At 33.9% G+C, this 21,571-nt stretch overlaps 1 protein-coding gene across 1 annotated transcript; it reads right to left on the bottom strand.

The window, feature by feature from the left end:
* Window positions 1-11,913: 11,913 nt before the first annotated feature.
* LOC128869822 (uncharacterized) lies at window positions 11,914-13,608 on the bottom strand. The gene has a single exon (XM_054112423.1). It carries the CDS (start codon window positions 13,606-13,608, stop codon window positions 11,914-11,916), a length of 1,695 nt encoding a protein of 564 aa, XP_053968398.1.
* Window positions 13,609-21,571: the final 7,963 nt, after the last annotated feature.

Below are 21,571 nucleotides of genomic sequence, written 5' to 3'. Positions count from 1 at the left end.
GAGGAGATCTCAATGCTAGGCATACTAATTGGGGAGACTCCGTTATAAACAAAACGGGCATTTACTAAATAATTTGCTTCAACACTGTCACACATTAAACTTGATACCAAAAAAGCATCGAACTAGGGTATCTAGTCATTCAGCTTCATACTTAGATATTATATATTTTTAGTGTCACCGTTTGCTGGAATACAATTTAATGAAGTAAATGGATATATTAATTGCTTAAACACTCATGAATACGAATCGGATCATAGAGTAGTAGAATTGATCATAAAATCAGATCATAATGTACTTAGTTGCCCGTTAACTGAGTTTTTCAATTATGATAAAACTGATGTAAAACATTTTAATGATATACTGTTAAGCAATCTTAATACAAACTATTTACCAATCAATCGTAACGCGAAAATATTTATAGAATAGCGTTAACATGACTTTGACTACACAACGAGACATCTTGCCCCAAAATCCGTGACTTAGTGAAATTTTCGAGGATCACTAGACATGGCTTTACTCTACTTGTAGTTATTTACAAACACTAGCGATTTGTCTTAGTTTTTTTTCTTTTTTTTTTTTTTTTTTATTAAACTCCAACTAGTTATTAATTTTTACATTAAAAATGGAAAATGCAAAGTTAGCTTCCTCCACTATTGGTCGCTGATAAAAACGGGCAAAAGTCTCCGAGTCCTTCGTCCATCCTGCAGCTTTACGTATGGTTTCCACATCTACACCATTTCTTAATGCTGCTGAAGTAGCTGCATGACGTGTGCTATGCGCTTTAAACTGATTTATGTCAAGCCCGCTCTCTCGCATAACCTGTTTTATCCACCTACTAATTGTTTGCGATGATGCCTCCCGATGAGGTTTTTTAAACGTTATGAACAGGCTATCTTCACCATGACTTCTCAAGCTCTTAGTTTTTCCTAGGTATGTTTGCAGAGTCCTTACCGGGCATATTTTCTCATTTTCTGTGAACGACGGAATGACTAAATTAGGTTGCATGCTGCCAACCGACGAGGTTTTAATTCTATCTGGAATTTTTATCTCTAATAAACCAGTTTTAACATTTATATTGGAAATTTTTATTTTTGCTAAGGTTTGAACTCTTTGTGCTGTCACTAATGCGAACAAGATAGCCAGCTTCTTTGATAGATTTTCAAGGTCCAACTCCTCATTTAGTCCCATACTTGTTAAGCGCTTTAAAACAATATTCGGATCCCAAGTCTGATTGTATTTGGGACGTTGCGGTTTGAGCACTGATACCCCTTTGCAAAACCTTTTTATTGTAGGATCTTTGCCAATATCCCACGTTGACAATAATGAGATAGCCGATCTATAGCTATTAAGAGTTCCATATTTTTTCTCCCCTGTTGCAAGTGGTGATAAAAATTCCAACACAGCCGCCACGGTCGGGTCAAAATTGGAAACGTTTTTAACCTGACAAAATTCATACCATGCTAGTATTGGTTTATTGTATTGCTTCAGAGTGCCTTCAGACAGCGATGCTAAAATATATGGTAAAGACTCTATTGGTGCTTGTTTTTTGATAAAAGCTTCCCTGATAATCTGCCTGCAATTAGGTTTAGTGATTTCCACGAGGGATGGTATTCCCTGAAAGGAGAACGTAGAAGATTAATCTTTCTTTCAAAGTAGATAGGTTCTTTTATAAGCAACTCATTGAAAAGTGGAAACCACGGTCGTGATGGCCAATTTGGTACTACCAAGATACCCTCAGCTTTGTCGTTAATTATTTTTCTAATGACTCGTAGAATTAGCGCAAACGGAGGAAAAGCATAAAATTCAAGATTAGCCCAATCTACTGTAAAGGCATCTATCTTGGAAGTCTCCGGGTCTGGAAACCATGAAAAGAAATCTGAACATTTGGTGTTAACATTAGTTGCGAACAAATCGACCCTTGGCTGACCCAACCTCAATACAATCTCATTCCGCAAGCTTCCATTCTGTTTCATCTGACTTTATGCGCGACTCTTCATCAGCCTCAACATTTTGCGATGACTTTATGTACGTTGCTTGGATCCACAGCCTTCTGCCATCACACCACTGCCAGATTTCTTTACTAAGTGCCGAGAGCTTTGGGTATTGTATACTACCCATCTTATTTATATAACTTATCGCTGTTGAATTGTCTACTCTGAGTAATATTTCAGCGGACCGGCTCTCCTTTGCGAAACATTTTAGCCCGTAGAAGGCAGCCCTTAACTCAAGCAGGTTAATGTGGCTTTCTTTTTCCCTGTCACTCCACCAACCATGTGAACGTTTTCCCCCGCACGCGATTCCCCAGCCAGAAAGCGACTCATCGGAGAAAATTTCTAAGGCAAACTTTACTTCTCTGATAGGATTATAAGCTGTATCAATACGTTTTATCCACCAATCTAGGTCTACTTGTATATACGAATCAATATGCACCTCATGGTGGAAATCTCCACCGCTTTTTCTGAGCGCCAAAAATTTTTGTCTCTCCATCTGTTTGGTATAAAGCATTCCATACTGAACTGCAGGACAAGCTGCAACAAGATAACCTACAAACTGGGCCAGAAATTGAATTTTCACCTTAGGCATCATTTTTAATTTTACCGCTGCCTTTTTGATTTTCTCACGCTTTTCCAGTGGAAGACTCATACAAAAGTTGCCTGTATTTACTAATAAAGCCTAAAAATTTGCAGGTTGGGGACGGTGTCAATTGAGATTTTTGCCAATTTATTTTGAAACCTAACCACTGCAAAAGTGATGTCGTCTCTGCAATGTTGTCCCTACAGTGCACCTCTGAATTACCTAACAGCAGCATATCATCGAGATACACTACTGACTGCCAACCTCTCGATCGTAATTCTTTGACGACTGGCTTCATCTCCATGGTAAATATATAAGGAGCCACTGATAAGCCAAATGGCAAACAATTGAATTCGAACAGTCGCCCTGCGAAAATAAATCTCAAAAATTTACGGAAATCTTTATGATACTAGCTGTGTTACCGTTTTCCAGTCCTCAAGCTTAGAATGAGGAGCAACCATAAATTCATTCAGCTTTTTCAAGTTTAAAATAAACCTTTTTCCCCCGTTTGGTTTTGCAATTAAAAAATACGGTGAAACAAATTGGCCTTCACTTGGACTACACTCACTTATTGCCTTTTTTTTAAGAAGATATTTAATTTCTGCTTCATAGTCTGAAATTTCCTCACTCTTAACATCAGGTACTTTGGGTGCCTGTTCTTGTTTTACTGGTGAGGAGAATGGAATTTTATATCCAGCTATGACTTGGAGTATCGCCTCGTCTGAGGTGAGTTGCCTCCATTGGTTTATAAAAAATCTAAGTCATCCTGCCCTATTGCTTACCTTATCTAGCGCCGGTGATTGCTGCGGTGTTTGCTGTCCCGATGGTAACTTACTTTGTTCCGAGGCAAATTGCCCCCTGTCTGGTAACTCTTCTTCTGGTTGTACTTCTTGACAGGGGGTTTCGTGTTTAAATATTGCTTCTGAGTATACCCCGACGCTGCTTTCGGAGCTACTGATTTTGTGCTTCCTGAAGCCGATTTTAGCATATCTTTGCCTGCCTTCTCTAACGTTGACGCTGTCTTGACTCGTTCAGTAAACGATTCGCCAAATAGTAGCGTGTCAACTGGACCCTCTGCTGCAACGTTTTTTGATAGCAAATTTAGGCCAGGTAAGATAAAGGAGCGTCTGGTTCTGGATAATTTATAATGTAAATCCGTTAAAATTCTGCCAGTGTCTCCAAGAGCTGCATTGATGGCTTTGCTTGTTTCGTCTTCTGGGTTTTGTTTCAATGTTTTGACTAAGTGCTGTAATGTTTGGCCCAATGTACGCTAACATAGAATCAGGGAACCCTTCTTCTGGGCCTGGAGGCATTGGCGATGTACCCGAGTATCCGTGCTGTACGCCTGCGCCGCTTGGTGACTCGTTCGGTAAATTTGAGCTTTTATTAATATTGTCAGGTGAGTTGCCTGACTCCCGTGTCGTACCTCGCGGGTGACGCTCGCCGGGATTAGTTTCTTGACGTGTCGTTCGTCTCGCGATACGCTCACCGTCATTATGCTCAGAATTTCTAATAGACTTTTCGCCACTTCTTGAACGTGAAGAACGGGTAGTACCCGTGCTAGAGGATGATGATGAATAACGCCTACGTACATAGCCTCTATACTGAGAATTTCGGCTTGCCTGCTGCGTCGTATAGCGACTGCTTGAACTGTAGCCTCGAATAACGGAACGCCGATTTTGCCGCTTCGTTTGATGACTTCGACGCTTTTCATGGAAATCGTTTCTACGACTTTCCACGTCTCTCTCTAATTGCGCAATTCTACGCAGAGCATCATCTAAAATTGTTTGTGAAGCATCCATTTTCTTTTCCACAAACAATTTTTTATGAAAAATTTAATAAAGTTTCAATTATCGCTTGAGTAATAAAAAAACACGTGTGATCTGATCTGCACAACAAAACGTAATGAAGAGAAACATGATGGCGGTAGAATACAGGGCGGCCATCTGCCGCGAAATTTTGCAAAATTCTTTTAGAATTGTGAAATGTTGTGATTAGATCTGGCAACTGACGTTACTACAAGTATTGATATCGAGGACGAGACAGTGTGGTATAATTAAGGGATTATGTGGATTAAAAAAGTGTTAAAGATACCAGACCTTGTAATTAATAAAGGCGATATTGATTTTGACTTCCCTTATGCAAATCCGGCTGGTAACAAAAGTAGTGACAGCATTGTTCTTACAGAAAACTTACATAAAATAAATGCGTTAGCCTATAAGTTTGAACAAATACATCACCAGAACCAGCAACTCGCAGATACAAATATTACAGCTCATGTCGAAATTTGTGTATTAAAATTAGCTAACACAGCTGAGCCAATGGTACATTTTACGAACAGCATAACAGTGGGGAAGACGGTATCTCAAACTTTTTGCTAAAGAAAATAACAAACACTTTCTGGAGATTCTTAGCAATTATCTTTAATCACTCACTTAATATAGGCTATTTCCCGCTGGAATGGAAAACCACAAAAATAAAATGCATTCCAAAACCAAACACTGATCTTAGTTCTCTTGTTAATTACCGCCCAATATCTCTTCTTTCAAATATTAGTAAACTATTGGAAGATTTTTTGCTTGAAAAAATAAAACAACATATTGAAGAGCGACATGTCTTAAAAGACTATCAATTTGGGTTCCGGCCTTATCATTCAACATGCCACGCACTAACTTTACTCTCTGATTTTATTTGTAGTAATTTAAATCGACGACAGGCGACGATATTAGTCAGTCTAGATTTGGAAAAAGCATTCGATACTGCTTGGGTGGAAGGAATCATATTTATTTAAAATGTACAGGAAGTTCAACTTCGAAAAAAATCTTTGCATAATGTTGTAATAAATAAAAGACGATTTTCTGTTTGATAACCAATGCTGGATAACCGGCAGGTTGTACTGTCAAATATTTATTGATTGATCATTAAGATATGGTCGAGTTTTTATACTTATTTTACTTCTTTCTACATATTCTATAACACATGTTTAGCAACAAAGAGAAATATAATTTGATTCCAATGAGTGTGCGGACAAACAATTTAGGCACATGCCGAAAAATGCTTGTTGTCAGCTTGTGCAGCTCATGCAACGAACCTTTGAAATATGAAGCATACATTAATTAAATTAAAAACAACTGAGTATACGAGTACTACGTTAGGCATGTTCAACTTATAATCATAAACCTCCCTTCTTTAGAGGAATGCTCATACAACTGTATTGTATGAACATTCGTTTATAAAAATGATAAATATTATTTAAGTTTAAGTATTTTTATGGAAGATTTATAATTATCCTAGCGGACCCTCACTCGCCTCGCTGGGTGAAAGAAAAATATAAGAGAAAAGTGTTCTTTGTATTTTTCTTGTTTCATCATTTAATTCATGCTCGGCCATTATTTTGTGACTTATTCTAATAACAATGTTTTATTTATTTTAGTGACTTACTCTAATGATTGTAAACTAACAACTTATTCTAAAGCCTTCTAATACACACAATTTTTGGTTCTATTTTCATGTGGTGTATAAATATAAAGTACGATGGTTTCCCTACTCGAGAACATCCTACATACAGTTGCCCATGTCCAAAGCATGGATAAGTTAGGTCAATTCCACATAATTGAAGTGTTTGACCTTGACAATTATTGATTGTAATAGCAAAAGCAAGGCGAATGGCAAATTGAAGTCGCTTAAAATTAAAAGGCAAATCTGTTGAAATCATTGGAATGCGCGGAATCAAAACATCTTCACCTTTAAATTTGCCTTCAAAATTGTTCATTGTCCGTTTCACTGCTAATCTTGTCCCATTGCATAGTTTCGGCTGATTGATACATCGCAACATAATGATCACTGCGCCGACTTTCAATTGCAAACGATGTGGTAGGAGCCAGGCAAATTAAGTGAATTCAAAAATTCAATTGGATAATTCACTACATCGTCGGGATTAGTGATTGAATCAATTGATTTATAGGTGACAACTTCACCTGGAATTTGAGTCAAAATACTGGCATTGATTTCATTGACATCGACATTTTTGGCAGCTAATATAGCTCTCTCGCCTAGCCAATCTTGATTTCGATAGTTTTGTGCAATATTTGGGAATACATTTTGCACTAATTGTACTCTTGATTCTCTTACGGTACAAAAATTAGTTGGAAGTGTGATCATGCCTGTATTCTTATCAATTGGCTTTCGTCCATTTCCAATTTGCAACAAATGTTCGGAAAATTCAGCAGCTGTTGGATCATTCTGTAACTGCACACGAACATTAGTAGTTAATGTGAGTTTTTGAACATATCTCCACAGATTAGAAGATTTAAGGCACGCTCTCAATTCATCAGCTGCTGTTGATTTGGGAATAACAGGCAAAGTTTGTCGAAAATCACCGGCCAATAGAATTAGTGCACCACCAAATATGTTTGTGTTATTTCGAAAATCTTTCAGTGTTCTATTTAAGGCGTCCAGTGATTTTTTATGAGCCATCACACATTCATCCCATACAATAATTTAACATGTTTGTAAAACCTTTCCCATTCCAGAATTTTTAGAAATGTTGCAAGTGGGTTCTTCATTTACTTGCATATTTAATGGTAACTTTAATGCAGAATGTGCAGTGCGACCGCCGTCCAATAAAGTTGCCGCTATTCCAGATGATGCCAAAACCAATGCAATATTATTCTGTGATCGAATGGTGGCCAAAATTAACGACAACAAAAACGTTTTTCCAGTCCCACCTGGTGCATCTAAGAAGAATATTCCTCCTCTTTCATTTGCAACATGGTCTATAATTGTGTCATATGCCTGCCTTTGTTCTGTGTTTAATTTTGGTAGGTTTGTTGTTACAAATGTGTTCAGATCATTTCGATCATATTCTTTTTCACGTCTTAATTCTGCATTGTATGCATCATGGATCGGACAATTTGGTGCGATCATACCTAACTCACTCAGAGTTTTATTTGCTATCATCAGGCAAAAGTCTTCGATTTTAATTAATGCCTCATTATATAATTCACCTGTATAATTCATATTTGGATTTGCAGTAATGCGACGTACTTGATGTAGGATATCTTCTGTCATGTATTCTTGGTAAGTACTCCACAATTCTTTTGTGTTTGCTGGGAAACATGAAGCAATAATGAAGGTGTTCTTATTTGGTGTGAAGAATTTGTTGCACATGCATCCATAAGAGTTGCATCCCACTGATTATCATTTTCAAGCAAATTCAATTCTTTGCATGCTTGCTGATAAGTACAACAAAGATGACCATTAACTCGTTTCAAACTTTCGAATGATCTTGGGCCGGGAATATCTACTAAGAGTAAACGTAAATAGAAACATTCCACTTTACTTGGATGCAAAGTGTAAAGTCGTCCGATTGCATCACCCAAATGAACACCTGGATATCCATCTACAGGTATTCCTCGTTGCCTTCGTACCCAGGACCTTGATGATGCATTCCAAGTATAATATTTAGGAACATTTGAATAAAGCAATGTTCTTGCAAATGAATCTGTTTCACAAATGTTGAAAAATGCAGTTAGTGTTGTTGCTGGTGGTCGTTCGGCCATTTGTTGAGCAGTATTTTCAGTGAAATAAACACTTTGTTCATTTTCTAAATGGACTGACAAATGAATAACAGCTGGATGGCGATCATGAATCGGAAATGATAATATTCTCCAAACTGCTTCGTTGCTACTAATGTATCTTCCCATTTGGTAATTAGTAATTTCATCATTTCGATTTACAACTCCAAATACTGCCATGTCATTTCCTTTATTGATATATTTGCATATGTTTTTCATTGATTTTACGGAGTTACAATATTCAACATTTATTTGTGCGTTAAATGTTTTCAATAATAATTTGGAATACGGAACTACCCAACGGCGATCGATCTCCACATCTTGATTATTTATTTTCACAGTGACTGTTTTTCCATTATCTTCTGGTGATCTTCTACGGTACAATGGATATCCATCATTTCCAGTCATTGTTTCAGCAATTAATTGCCTTCGGTAGTTTTTTGAACATTTACCATCAACCATACTTGGAGAATTTTGATTTAACGTACCACACGGTCCATGAATCATGTTTTTGGTTACAGTAGTATGTAATTCTGGATCTTCATTTATATCTGGAATTTCAGCACATATAATATGATCAATTTTATCTGTGGTTAGTTTTTGTTTTAACCAAATCATAATATGCGCATGAGGCAAGCCTCTTTTTTGCCATTCCACAGAATACATGAAACATTGTACATCTCCGTAAACTTTATGTTTTACAATGAAATCCATTAGAGACTGTAGCTTTCGTCTAAACACTCTTGCAGTAATGTCATGCCTATCAGTAGCTGATTGCCCAGTATATAAATGATCCTTTATATCATCCCATTTCGGATTGCATGTGAAAGTTATGAATAAGTCGGGTCGACCATAATTTCTGACATAACACATTGCATCTTGGGCGTATTCATGCATATGCCTTGGACTGTCTGTATACGATGAAGGTAATATTACCATTTGACCAATGTTATTAACGTTGGTATCGTTGTTAATTGCATCTCGTAAATGTATGTATTCGTCACAGCGTAATTTTCTTTGGTTGAATCTAATGTAATTCAATCGTTCTGTTTCTATTTTCGCATGCATGTCAACAATATACTGATGAAATAATTCACGACATTTTAAAATGTGATTCTCTTGATTTTCTCTTATCATGATTCTGTATGCATAATAATTCATTGCGCTTACAGTTTTATTTGTTTCTTGACCATTTGCTGGATTTATTTGTTTTATATCAATCGAATAACCATCTTCACCACGACAGAACATAAGAGTGTCATGTGCCCACGAGTACCTCAGTCACTATAGCCAACTTTTACCAATATAAACACGACTACACTTTTAATGCTATATATAATATATCTCATTTATTTCGTTTTTGTATAACCAAGACCGTATTTCAATTATTTCAATATATTACACAACTTCGGATGTTGCCGGTAACGGGTACTACGCTCAACTGGACGGACGTCCACAGGGATGTATTTTTTAAGCTTATGGCAGCGTTGCCACATCAGGTGATAGCTCGGCCACTCCTGCAAGTAAATCGCCCTCGATTTCATGGTCGGAATCATCTTCGTCAAGTACAGGTGCACTACTGCACCAACGTTTTATTTTGTCTGATGTGTAAACTGAGCAAAATTTCTTCTTCGTGATTTGCATACCTGGTATGTCTTCGATAAGATATCGATCGTTGCCGAGAACCTTGGATATAATGTACGGACCACGATATCTCGGTTCTAATTTGCGGGATTCACCAACAGCGGACGGTTCGTTTTCAATTACGACAAGGTCGTTATCGTTGTATGTTGACGGTTTGGCATGTCGTTTGTCAAATCACAATTTCCACTTAGCGCGTTCGTCGTTTATGTTAGTAACGGCTTGCTCACGTCTCTCTTCTATTGGTAAGGTATTATTGGAATCCGACAAATCATCCTCAATTGCAGCCAGCAGACGATTTTGAATAGTGTCGCGTAATTTAAAATCAAATACGAGCTCATTTGGACAGAAACCCGTAGTTGAATTTTTTTGCGAGTTAATTGTCCATTGAAGATCTTTAATTTTTACATCCCAGTCTTTGGGGTTTTCCGTAGTCGTTCGAAGAAAATTGAGAATAATTTGGTTGGCGCGCTCAACTTGGCCGTTAGCGCGCGGGGTACGTACAGCAGTTTTGGTGTGATGTATTCCGTTTTCGTCACAGTAATTCTCGAACGCTTTAGACGTAAACGCGGTTCCTCTATCGCTTACGATTTGATTTGGTAAGCCAAAATAGCTCGATATTTCGTTGAGAATGTTGATTACGGGTGCTGTTTTGGTATCGCGCACGGCTTTCACAATTAAAAATTTTGAAAACGCATCCGATACCGCGAGAACGTACGAGTTGCCACGTTTACTGCGAATGAATGGGCCCATATGATCGGTATGGACAACGCGGAACGGGATGGGATCGATTTGGCTGAAATGCATACTACCTTCAATTTTACCAGGCCGATTTTAGCGAACCAGTAAAACGCTTTGATTCTCTCGATTGTCTTTTCAAGCGCGGGATGTCCCGCGTCATCGTGACACAATTTAACAACCCGCCAGCGCACTGCTTTCGGAACGACAAACACTAGCGCGCTTGGTAGTTTTTTATGAAGTCTCTGATTTTTTTGTTGATACTCGGTACTCAATTGTTTTTCACGATCGGATTTTAATTCACCATTAAGAATTTTTATTATTTCACGGAGCGCGGTGTCTTGCAGTTGCATTGTTAAAAGCCAGTCGCGCTGATCTGCGGTCACTGTAAGTACGAAACCGGCTGGTTCTATTTCTTTTGGTTTTTCTACCGGCATACGACTGAGCGCGTCCACGTGGGATAACGAGCTTCCCTGGCGGTGGATACACTCAAAATCAAATTCGAGTAGCCTGAGCCACCAACGTGCAATATTCGGCTTAAGTTCTTTATTTTCTTTAATTGCGAGCGCGGAGCAATCGGTTACGAGGCGGAACGGTTTCCCGAGTAAATATATGCGGAAGCGGTCCAGCGTTTCGACAGCGGCGAGCGCTTCTAGCGCGTAGCTATGGTAGCGGCTTTCTGCGTCAGTGCAATGTCGGCTATAATAGAACACTGGTTGCCACTTTTTGCCATCAGATGATTGCAGCATAACTCCTGCCAGCCCAACACTAGACGCATCGGTATGCACCTCATGCTGAGCGGACGAATCGTAGAGCGCAAGAGGTGGTTCATTGCACAGTTTTTGTATTAACTCAGTAAACGATCGTTGCTGCGCTTCGCCCCACACAAACTTTTGTTGTTCTTCTTTACGTAGCAGCTGCGTTATTGGTTTGACTATGACCGAATAGTTAGGGACGAATTTTCGGAAAAATCCAGTAAGACCCAGAAATCTTTGGACCTCTGTGACGTTTTTAGGCTGCGGAAAATCTGCGATCGCAGCTACTTTACGTTTACCCGGCGTTATACCGTTTCTATTAATTACATGGCCCAAATGCTCAATTTCATTTTTAAGAAATTTACATTTGTCCATGCGCAATGTAAGTCCATAACGTTTTAATATTTTTAGAAATTTTTCGAGTCGCTTAAGTCCTTCGTCAATAGTTTTACTTGGAATAATAACGTCATCCAAATATGCTAACACTTCACCGCGCGGCATTTGTGCAATAATTTTATCCATCATACATTGGAACACAGCGGGCGCGTTTACCAGACCAAACGGCATGCGGTTGTATTCGTAGTGGCCGTCAGTAGTTACGAAAGCGGTATATTTTTTTGAGGATTCATCTATTTCAATTTGAAGATACCCGGTACGTAGATCAAGCGTTGTAAAAAAATTATTTCCGCAAGTTGCGCGAACTGTTCTTCCATGATCGGCATGGGATAAGGTCTTTTTATAGTAACTTTGTTTAGACTGCGGTAGTCCACACATAAGCGATGTTCGCCATTCTTTTTTTCGACGAGAACAACTGGCGCGGCGTAAGATGACTCACTCGGTCGAATTATATTGTTGCTCAATAATTCAGATACGATTTCGGAAACGATCGCGCGTTTAGCGAACGGAATACGGTACGGCTTAAGGCAAATTGGTATGTTGATGTTTAATTCGATACTCATTTTTGCAACATCACACTTACCAATTTCAGACAAATTTTTTGCAAAAACATCAGCGTGTTGTGTTAGTAGTTGTTGCAAGCTCTGGCGATCAATTACACTTAAATCATTTGTAACGTCAATTTTATTTATGTCTTCTATGCGGCACTGATCTTGTTCAATAACCAAGCGATTGCCCGCGCGGCACAATACGTCTCGTCCTAACAATACGGCTTCACACAAGAAATCATCGTCAATGACAGGCATAATAGTTGGATTATTATTACCGTCACTTTCTATTACCGCACTTACAATTTCGGTACTAGCATATTGCCCGCCCGCGAACCCTTTCAATATTGTGAGTTGCTCACGCACGTCTCCGATTTTATGCGCGAATGTTTTACGAATAAGTGTACGACTACTACCAGGGTCCACAAATGCTAGAGTTTCTATACCGTTCACTTTGATAGTTTTAACTATTTTATCATCACATGCGCGCTGATCAATTATATTAATGCGGTTTTCAGTTTTTACATTACAGTCTGCGGTTTTATGCGTTGTGCGTTGGCACTTTTCACAGCGCGGCTTACGTTGTGGCTCGGCACAATTTACGGAATAATGTCCAAATTTAAAACAGTTATAGCACTTAACTTTTTCGAGTGGTAACGGTGTTTGTGGCTTTCGATTCGGCGGTTTTTCTATCGACGCGTTTGTTTTGTATACCATTTTAGGTGGCGCGGTTTTCGCTTCGTTATAAATATTAAAGTTTATAATGTCACTTAGTAAATCTTGACAATGCGTATAGTTATTAGAAATTTTCTTACGTAAGTCTGAATCATTAATGCCGTTTATAATATGGCGCGCAATACTCGAATCGGATAACCCACCTTTTGAACCTAAGGCAAGCATGCGGTAATAAAACTCTTGAGCGGACTCATTGTTTTGCCGTTTCGTTTCTGCCATCTTAAGATGCACATCGGCTTCATTTTCGATGCACGGAAAGTTTAGCAGAAATTTATGAACGAATTCTGCCCACGAAATAAACACGTCTTGCAGAGAATCAACCCAATATTTTGCTGATCCCCGCATCTTTTGCTGTACGGCAAACAAAAGTGTGTTTTCTCTCCACCCATATACACTTCTCAGATTTTCAACGCGGTTTACGAATTGTTTTGATGTTAATGAACGATCGGACGATGGGTCAAAAACGGGTAAAAGTTCAACAATATCGCGCACATTCTCGTATGGATTGTGATAATTCGGTACTACCGGCGGTGCGCGAACGTAATCGAATGTGTACGGTACTGACGGATTCTGGTACGTTGCATACGGCGCGGATGTCACTGGTGGCACAAATGTCGGTGGCGCGAAAGTCGGTGGTGCTTGCATACAAGCGTGCGAAACATATGCATTTGATTGCGGCACAACCGCGACGTGTCCCGATTGAGAAAATTCGGGAAAATTAACATTGCCGGGCTCTTTTCGCGGACTTTTTCGGTTAGAAGTATTTTTCTTCGTTCACTTCACTTTCGGTTTCGGATGCTGTGATTTAAAGGCCGACGTGTTCGGTCATCACATACATACATCGATTTCGTTGAATATCGCAACAACAAAATACATACACGTACGCGTAGCAATTTAAACGATTTTGCCAGCGGAGTCTCAATTTAACGGCGCGTTGTCAGCGAAGTCTCAGGCAGTTGCTCATAATCCACTTCTGAAAATTGTCATATGCCCACGAGTACCTCAGTCACTATAGCCAACTTTTACCAATATAAACACGACTACACTTTTAATGCTATATATATCTCATTTATTTTCGTTTTTGTATAACCAAGACCGTATTTCAATTATTTCAATATATTACCAAACTTCGGGTTTTGCCGGTAACGGGTACTACGCTCAACTGGACGGACGTCCACAGGGATGTATTTTTTAAGCTTATGACAGCGTTGCCACATCAGGTGACAAGAGGATATTGTAATGCATCATATTTTCGATGCGTTTCATTAACACGTTGCAGTGTATAATTTCTTCTTTGCAAAACAATATCTCTTGGTTGAAATTCATCTCCAGATATAACAATTGCAACCTCGTTGCCTGAAGTTGGTTGATTGTATCTTCCACGATGTTCGCCGGCAGGCATTTTATTTGCATCAATTTTAATTTTATGATTATCAGATGACAATCTTTCGATTGTTGTTTTAAAACTTTGCACCAAAACATTGTGTATGTGTAAAAAATCTTGTAACTCTCTCATAATGACTCTGTTTATATTTCTGGAAAATGCACACCGTGCTTCAAGTTCATCATCGTTGTCATTAATGAAATAAATTTGCAAAAATTTTGACTCTTGATCGGGTAGTGGTAGTAATGAACCTATTAAGTGATATGCTTGCCCTTGAATCTGAAAAAAGGCATAATTTGTGTCCATAAAATCTAATGATTCATTAGATGTGTCAGCGAATGTTGTTGAACGTTGAAGTTTATGTATTACCTTGAACGTTGGCATGAAGTTATCGGTTATAATTTTTCCAGCCGATTTTGAGAACGTGACCTAGTACGATCTCTTTGTTGACTTAATCTATCAGCATGATTTACCTCACTTTCATTTTGTCTGTAATTTTGCACATTTCTATTGTGACGGGTATTACGTCCGATGTTAGCATGTCTTCTACCTCTTGGCATTTCTTTTACCGAATCAAAGTGGTCTTCTTTATGTCACTCTGAGCTCTTGATTGCTACGTTTCTTGTTTTTAAACTGGAATTCAAATTAAAATACTGTTAGCGCCATCTTTTAAAAATATAATTGAACTGTGAGCGTTGAAATGAAAATTACACAGAACAGAAATGGGAAATGATCAGCAAAAATAATATTATTTTTGAAATTTTTCTTGAAAATATCTACGGAAAGTGTGAAAACAATCTCTTTTCTTAAATATCTTAAGTAAAAACTTCTAAAATATTAATTATTTTTGCCGATTTCTGTTGTGTGTATTTTTCACACCATTTATTCACTGTTTCATTTGTTATTAATCATTTGCAAAATTAATATATATTTTGTAAATTTTTCGTGAAAATATCGTTGGAAAATGTGAAAACAATCTCTTCTCTTAATATTTTTGACGCACTTTTTTTATCTCTTTGGTTGATGCCTGGAAACTGCTTCACTTGAACACTTTACCAAATAAAACACTTTCTTGTTAGTTTTAACACTTACTTTCACTATGCGCTATTACTGATAACCTTTGGTAATCTTCTAAGAAAATGGCCTTGCTTAAGTACTTTTTTAGCGACGACCTGTTCAGGTTCGTTGAGCTAATGGTTTTGCTTCGGTTATCCCGAAGTGTGGGTATAAAGATGAAGTATTTAAGCAAAGTGTTAAGTTAGTCACAGCAGCATTGTGTTACGATTAATTATTGCAGGCGGTCAGCTACAGCTGTGCCTGCTAATTTGTATGTTTCTATTCTATGCGAATGCAGTCACTGCTGTATGAATATATGTATATGTATGTATGTTTGCATTCCATTGAAATGTATGTAATGGAATGAAAATTTAGGCATAAATAGTCCCGATTTACACGAGGAGACATCTGGAAGGGAGACACTGGAAATTCTCTTTTGATGTTTCATTCGCGTACACACGGGCAAAAATGTTTCCGCGACATTTTGACATTTAATACTTTAGCATCGTCTGGTTTGGATGTATTCTAGCACGGGCTTGCATGTAAAGCAGAGAGCGTTCGACAACAGTTTCTTAAATATATGAATGAAAAATGCAAACTGGTTAAATAATAAATAATTTGTTGTTTTTTTTATTGAAATATATTTATAAATTCTTATACTTGAATAAAAAAAATTAAATTAAAAATACTTCATATATAAATAATTAACTTAAAATTAACTTGAGTATCTAGAAATGCAGGGAAAAATTAGAAATCAACATAAACATGTCCCATAAGTAGTATGTATATTCCGGACTACAGGACAATATCAAAAATGTTAAAATTTTAACATTTATTATCATTTTAACTCAAAATTTTAACATTTTTACCATTTAACTCATTTTTTTAACTTACAGTTACTCAAAATTTTAACCTTTTTTAACATTTAACTCATTTTTTTAGCTTATATTATCTCAAAAAAAAGTTAAAAATGTTTAGTTGGGTCGATGAGTCCAACCTTAAATTATAGTTACTCGTAGTTAATATTTTTAAGATATTAAAGATATCTATTTTTGATGTACTCGTAATCAATATTTAGGGTTGGTACACTATTAAGGTACCAACCCTAAATTATAGTTACTCGTAGTTAAATTTTTAAGATATTAAAGATATCTATTTTTGAAGTACTCGTAATCAATATTTAGGTTGGTACAGTTAAAATTTTGAGTTGGGTCGATTATTATTGATTGATAATTTTAAATATTGATTACAAAATATTTAAAGTAATCTATTCAAAAAAAAAAAAAAACAAAAAAGGATACATTTATTTTTTAAAGTACCTTTAAAAAAAAAACGATGAACTTGCAACAAAATTATTGTTATAATTCCAACTGCTTAACCAACTCATCTAAACCGTATATTCTGAAGTAATGTAATTATAGTTGAGTAGTATGTTTCACAGTTGATCTTATCAACACTGCTCACAATCTATAAATAGAATAAGCTTTATACCATTGACAGAGTTAATATATCAAAGCTATTATATCAATGCTTTTATATCAAAGCAAGCTTAATTGTAAGATAAGCATAATATTTGATCTAGAATATTCAATTAAGCTTTTATGCATCAACACATGTTTCGACTCTGTCGAAACCATTTGACTTTGTCAAACATGGTTACAAGTGCAGTAAGTATTTAGCGTTAGAAGAGGGTAGACGCAAAAAAATAATTGAAACTTTAAATTTGAACTCTTTGAAGTTCAAATTTATAAAATTTACCCAATATTGGTTCATAATTTAAATCTCTTATTAAATATGTTATTGGATTAGATGGATAAATTTTACTAATATAAAATATTTCTCGAGTCCAATTATTTTTATATTTGTTTTCAAATTGTTTTTTATGTGATTGAATTCTTACTTTTTCTCCAATTTTAAAAACTGGTTTTTCTAAATTGTTTCTATTAATTTTAAAACAATTATCAAAAATTAATTGTTCATTTTTTTCATTTACTTCACAAGGTTTCATACCAATAGTTCTATGTACATCTTTGTAATTATATTCATATAATATTTTATCAATTACATCAATCCAATTAGTATTTTTCTGAATTTCAAATCGTATTTTTAGTTTTTCATTAATGGTTCTATTAAATCTTTCTACAATTGATGATTTCTTTTCACTAAATGTTTGATACATGTTAATATTGTATTTATCTAAAACTTCTTGGAAATGTTTATTTAAAAATTCTTTACCAGAATCTGTATGAAGTAATTTTGGTGCACAACCTGCTTTTTTAATAATATTTAAAAATGCTTCAGAAGTTGTTTTTCCATCTTTCTTTTTTAATGGTTCTATATAAGCAAATTTAGAAAATGTATCAATTACATTAAGCATATATTTGTATCCTCTATTAATTCTAACATTAACTGTTGTCATAATTAGTAAATCTGCTGCCCACCATTGATGGATTATATAAATCTAGAAAAATATTAGATATAGTTTTAGATGAAAAAAATGAAAAATATAAAGATTTCCAAAATAAATGGAAATAATAAAAAATAAAAATCTTATTCAAACAAAAATTCAAAAATTTTTTTATACTGTAAAGAAAAATTCAAACATTTTTTTATATCTACCATCATTTGTATCTTGTTCTTTGTCTATTACTAAAAATCCAAACTGTTCTTTCCAACATTGAATACACATATTTTTTAAAATATCATAATCAATATCATTACAATGGTCATTAAATATGTGTTTCAGATTAGTCTTATCTTGTTTAAATAAAATTATATAGTTTGCATTATCTCTTATCAATTGTTTAGGTATTTTTGAATATGTTTGACATAAATAAAAACAAGAAATGTTATTGTGTCTACCATAAGCAAAATAATTGGAAATATTATCTTGTTGTTCTGTAGAGATATCATCAAATATTATTACAGAATATTGTTTAATATTTTCAGGTGTTGGTAAAGATTGAATTGATAAACATTTTATATCTTTAGATTCCAAATCATTTTTAACACACAATTTATTGAATTGAATTATCATATCTTCTAAAAATTTATATTTTTCTTGATAACAAGTTTTTGAACAAATTATTATATCAGAATAATAAATCTTTGATAATATATTTAATAATACATTTGTTTTTCCGCAATTACTTGGCCCACAAATAATTGCTCTAATAATATTCGGAAATATTTCATTTAATCTTTTTATTGGTTTATGAGTATCAAAATTTTGAATAGTTAATTTAATTTTATTATCTAATTTAGTAACTTTTAAATGACCATCCGTAATTTAGAATTTTAGATAAATTTTTTTAATCTATTAATATAATTAATTACATATTTATTTCAATTAATTTTTAGTTAATTTTAATTTTATAAAAATTTAAAAAAACAAGTCAAACATGCATCACTTGATTTGTTAGTGGATTATATGAATAACTATCATCACTAATAATTAAACAGTGAACGACTGTATTTGATGGAAAATCTTCTGTCCATTTAAATTCAATTTTAATATCAATAGCAGCCTCTTTAATTACCTCGTTCTGTTTAGATGTATCAATGCATATTATTGGATATTCTTTTAAAAATGTATCATAATGAACTATTGGTAAATTATTTATACTAGAACCATAATATGAATTTTTAAGATCTAGAAACATATTATATAATGTATCAAATTTATTTTGATTAATAGATAGTTGCATATCATAGTTTGGATATCTATTTAATTTAACTACAACATTTTCTAAATTACAATGGTCAAATTTACTATTGTCTTTATAATTATTCTGATTTCTTAATGTTTGAAATGCAATAAGAAAATATCTAGGTTTAGCACTAGATGTTGTTATATTCCAAGTATAAGTCTTTACAGCTGGAATTGCAGTAGTACAATAGTATCTCCAATTTCTAAAATACATTTGAAAGTTTGTATTATTTGAAATTTTTTTATTAATTTCATGATCAACTTCAACTGAAAATTTAACATGAGGCATTCTCCATATAATTTGATTAATATCAATAGAAAAAGTATGATCACTTAAACTACTATCAATAATTAAACAATTTGTATCATCATTTGATCTTATTAATTCTAATTTTTGATTAATTCTAAAAATGAAATTTTTGTAATCATCAAAAAACCCAATTAATATACATAATGGAATGCTAACAGAAAAATAACCTTTCTTATTTCAAACACTACCTTTATTTACAATTTGCCAACCAACATTATTTAATGATAAATCATTAGAAAATGATGCTAAGCCTTTAATTGTTGTTGTTATTCCAGGATTTTCAATTTTATCAATTTCAACTGAATTAATAAAATATGTAATTTTACTAAACAGATTTATTATACCATTATTCACAAAATTTATTTTATCAGGATTAAGTTTATCTAATATTTTGCCATCTTTATCTTTAGCAATAATTTGACCTCTAATATTAAGTAAACTTTTTGATGGTAACGTTTTAATGTCTTGATTATTAATATTTATTTCTATTGGTCTTCCATATTCATTTAATAGTGTAGAATTAGATGGCAAATGTTCATAAAAGTCATAAGATTCGATACCTTTTTCTTCTTTCATTTATTTAACTAAAAAATATTATTAAAAATTTACTAATATGTTTTGACTAGGTCGAAACCTATGTTTAAAATAATTGTAGTCTTGCATTTAATTGTCTTATCAAATTATAAAAAAACATTATTAATAGAATAATAATTAGTACCATTGAAATGTATTCATTTTGCATTATTTTATCTATTCCATTTGAAATAATAAAATCTATTTTTGATAATTGATTATTTTTATCAAAATTGTTTTTACAATTATTCATTTAATGCAATAGAAAAAATCCTAAATATTTTTAATATTTTTTTTTTTGTTAATCTTTTTACATTCATTTTCAATTACCCTTTTTTGTGTATCTAAATATATTGCATAAAATATAAGAATTGCAATTACAATAAAAATTACAATAGAAATTAATTTTAATAAAGACGGATCCATTATGACACATCTACATCCTCCATTATATTTATTATTAGCATCAATTATGTATAACTGTGATATACAATTATTTTGATATGGAATAATATTAACACAAGTATTCATTTATTAACAATATTTTTTTTTATTTCATTTTACTTACACTTTTCAATAAATCATTGAGTTTTTGTGTTGTAATTTTTTTATTTACTAGTCCAATCTTCATTGTTTTAGATTCTTCAATAGCTTTTTGTCTTTTAATAAAATTGTTCTTATATTTTTCAGCTAATGCAGCATTTTCTTTTTCAATGCTATTTATAAGGTTATTATGTTCTGATTCAAGAATATCATAATTTACTTGTAACTCATACATATCACCATTTAATTTGCCAATAATTTCTTCATAACTCATTAAACTAAATTCTAATATAGCTTTCTCATTTAATAATTCATTTACTAATATTTTATTTGATTCTGAATGTAATTCAATATTATAATCTTTAATATTTTTAACACTTTTCATAATACAAACAGCATATTCATGCCATACATGATCATTATTTTTAAGTGCATCATTTAAACAGTGAACAAAACCACTTCTATTATTAAACTGAGACTTATGTTGCCTAATAAATTCTTGTGTTTGTTTAACCTCTTTTTCTATTTCTTCTTTATTTAATAGTTTTATACTAGATCCTCTTAATTTCAAGATAGGCACATCAGTATTTGTTTTAAATTCTTCAATTGTATGTATATTCGACATTTATTATAATAAAAATTTTTAATATTTTTTTATATTGAAACACTAAGAAAAATATAATTATTTTAAAAAATTTTTTCATAAATAAATTAAAAATGAATAAAATGTATAAGAATATAACTAATTTATACAATCATCCAAGCCCTTCTACTAAAACTGTTTCACCACTTGTATCACTACAAGGGAAAACAAAAAGTTTTAGAAATTCAAAAAATATTCATATTCCAAAAAATGCTAATGAACTTAAACAAATTAGAGAAAGAAATTTAGCTATTAATTATTTAGAACAAGCTAGTACTTTAAAATTAACTAAAGTAAAATTTTGCGAACAAAATCATATTTCACGCGATTCTCTTAATAATGGACTTAAATTACTTGGTATTGAAATTATTGGCAAAAACACTAAAAATG

This window comes from Anastrepha ludens, chromosome X (assembly GCF_028408465.1).
Source record: "Anastrepha ludens isolate Willacy chromosome X, idAnaLude1.1, whole genome shotgun sequence".
NCBI lineage: Eukaryota > Metazoa > Arthropoda > Insecta > Diptera > Tephritidae > Anastrepha > Anastrepha ludens.
Note: the sequence above shows the minus strand (reverse complement) of the source record. Positions and strands in the feature narration are given on the sequence as shown.

Bases quoted from the DNA above. Each gene is read 5' to 3' on its own strand.
- LOC128869822 (XM_054112423.1), bottom strand. From the start codon at position 13,608: ATGCAAGCACCACCGACTTTCGCGCCACCGACATTTGTGCCACCAGTG.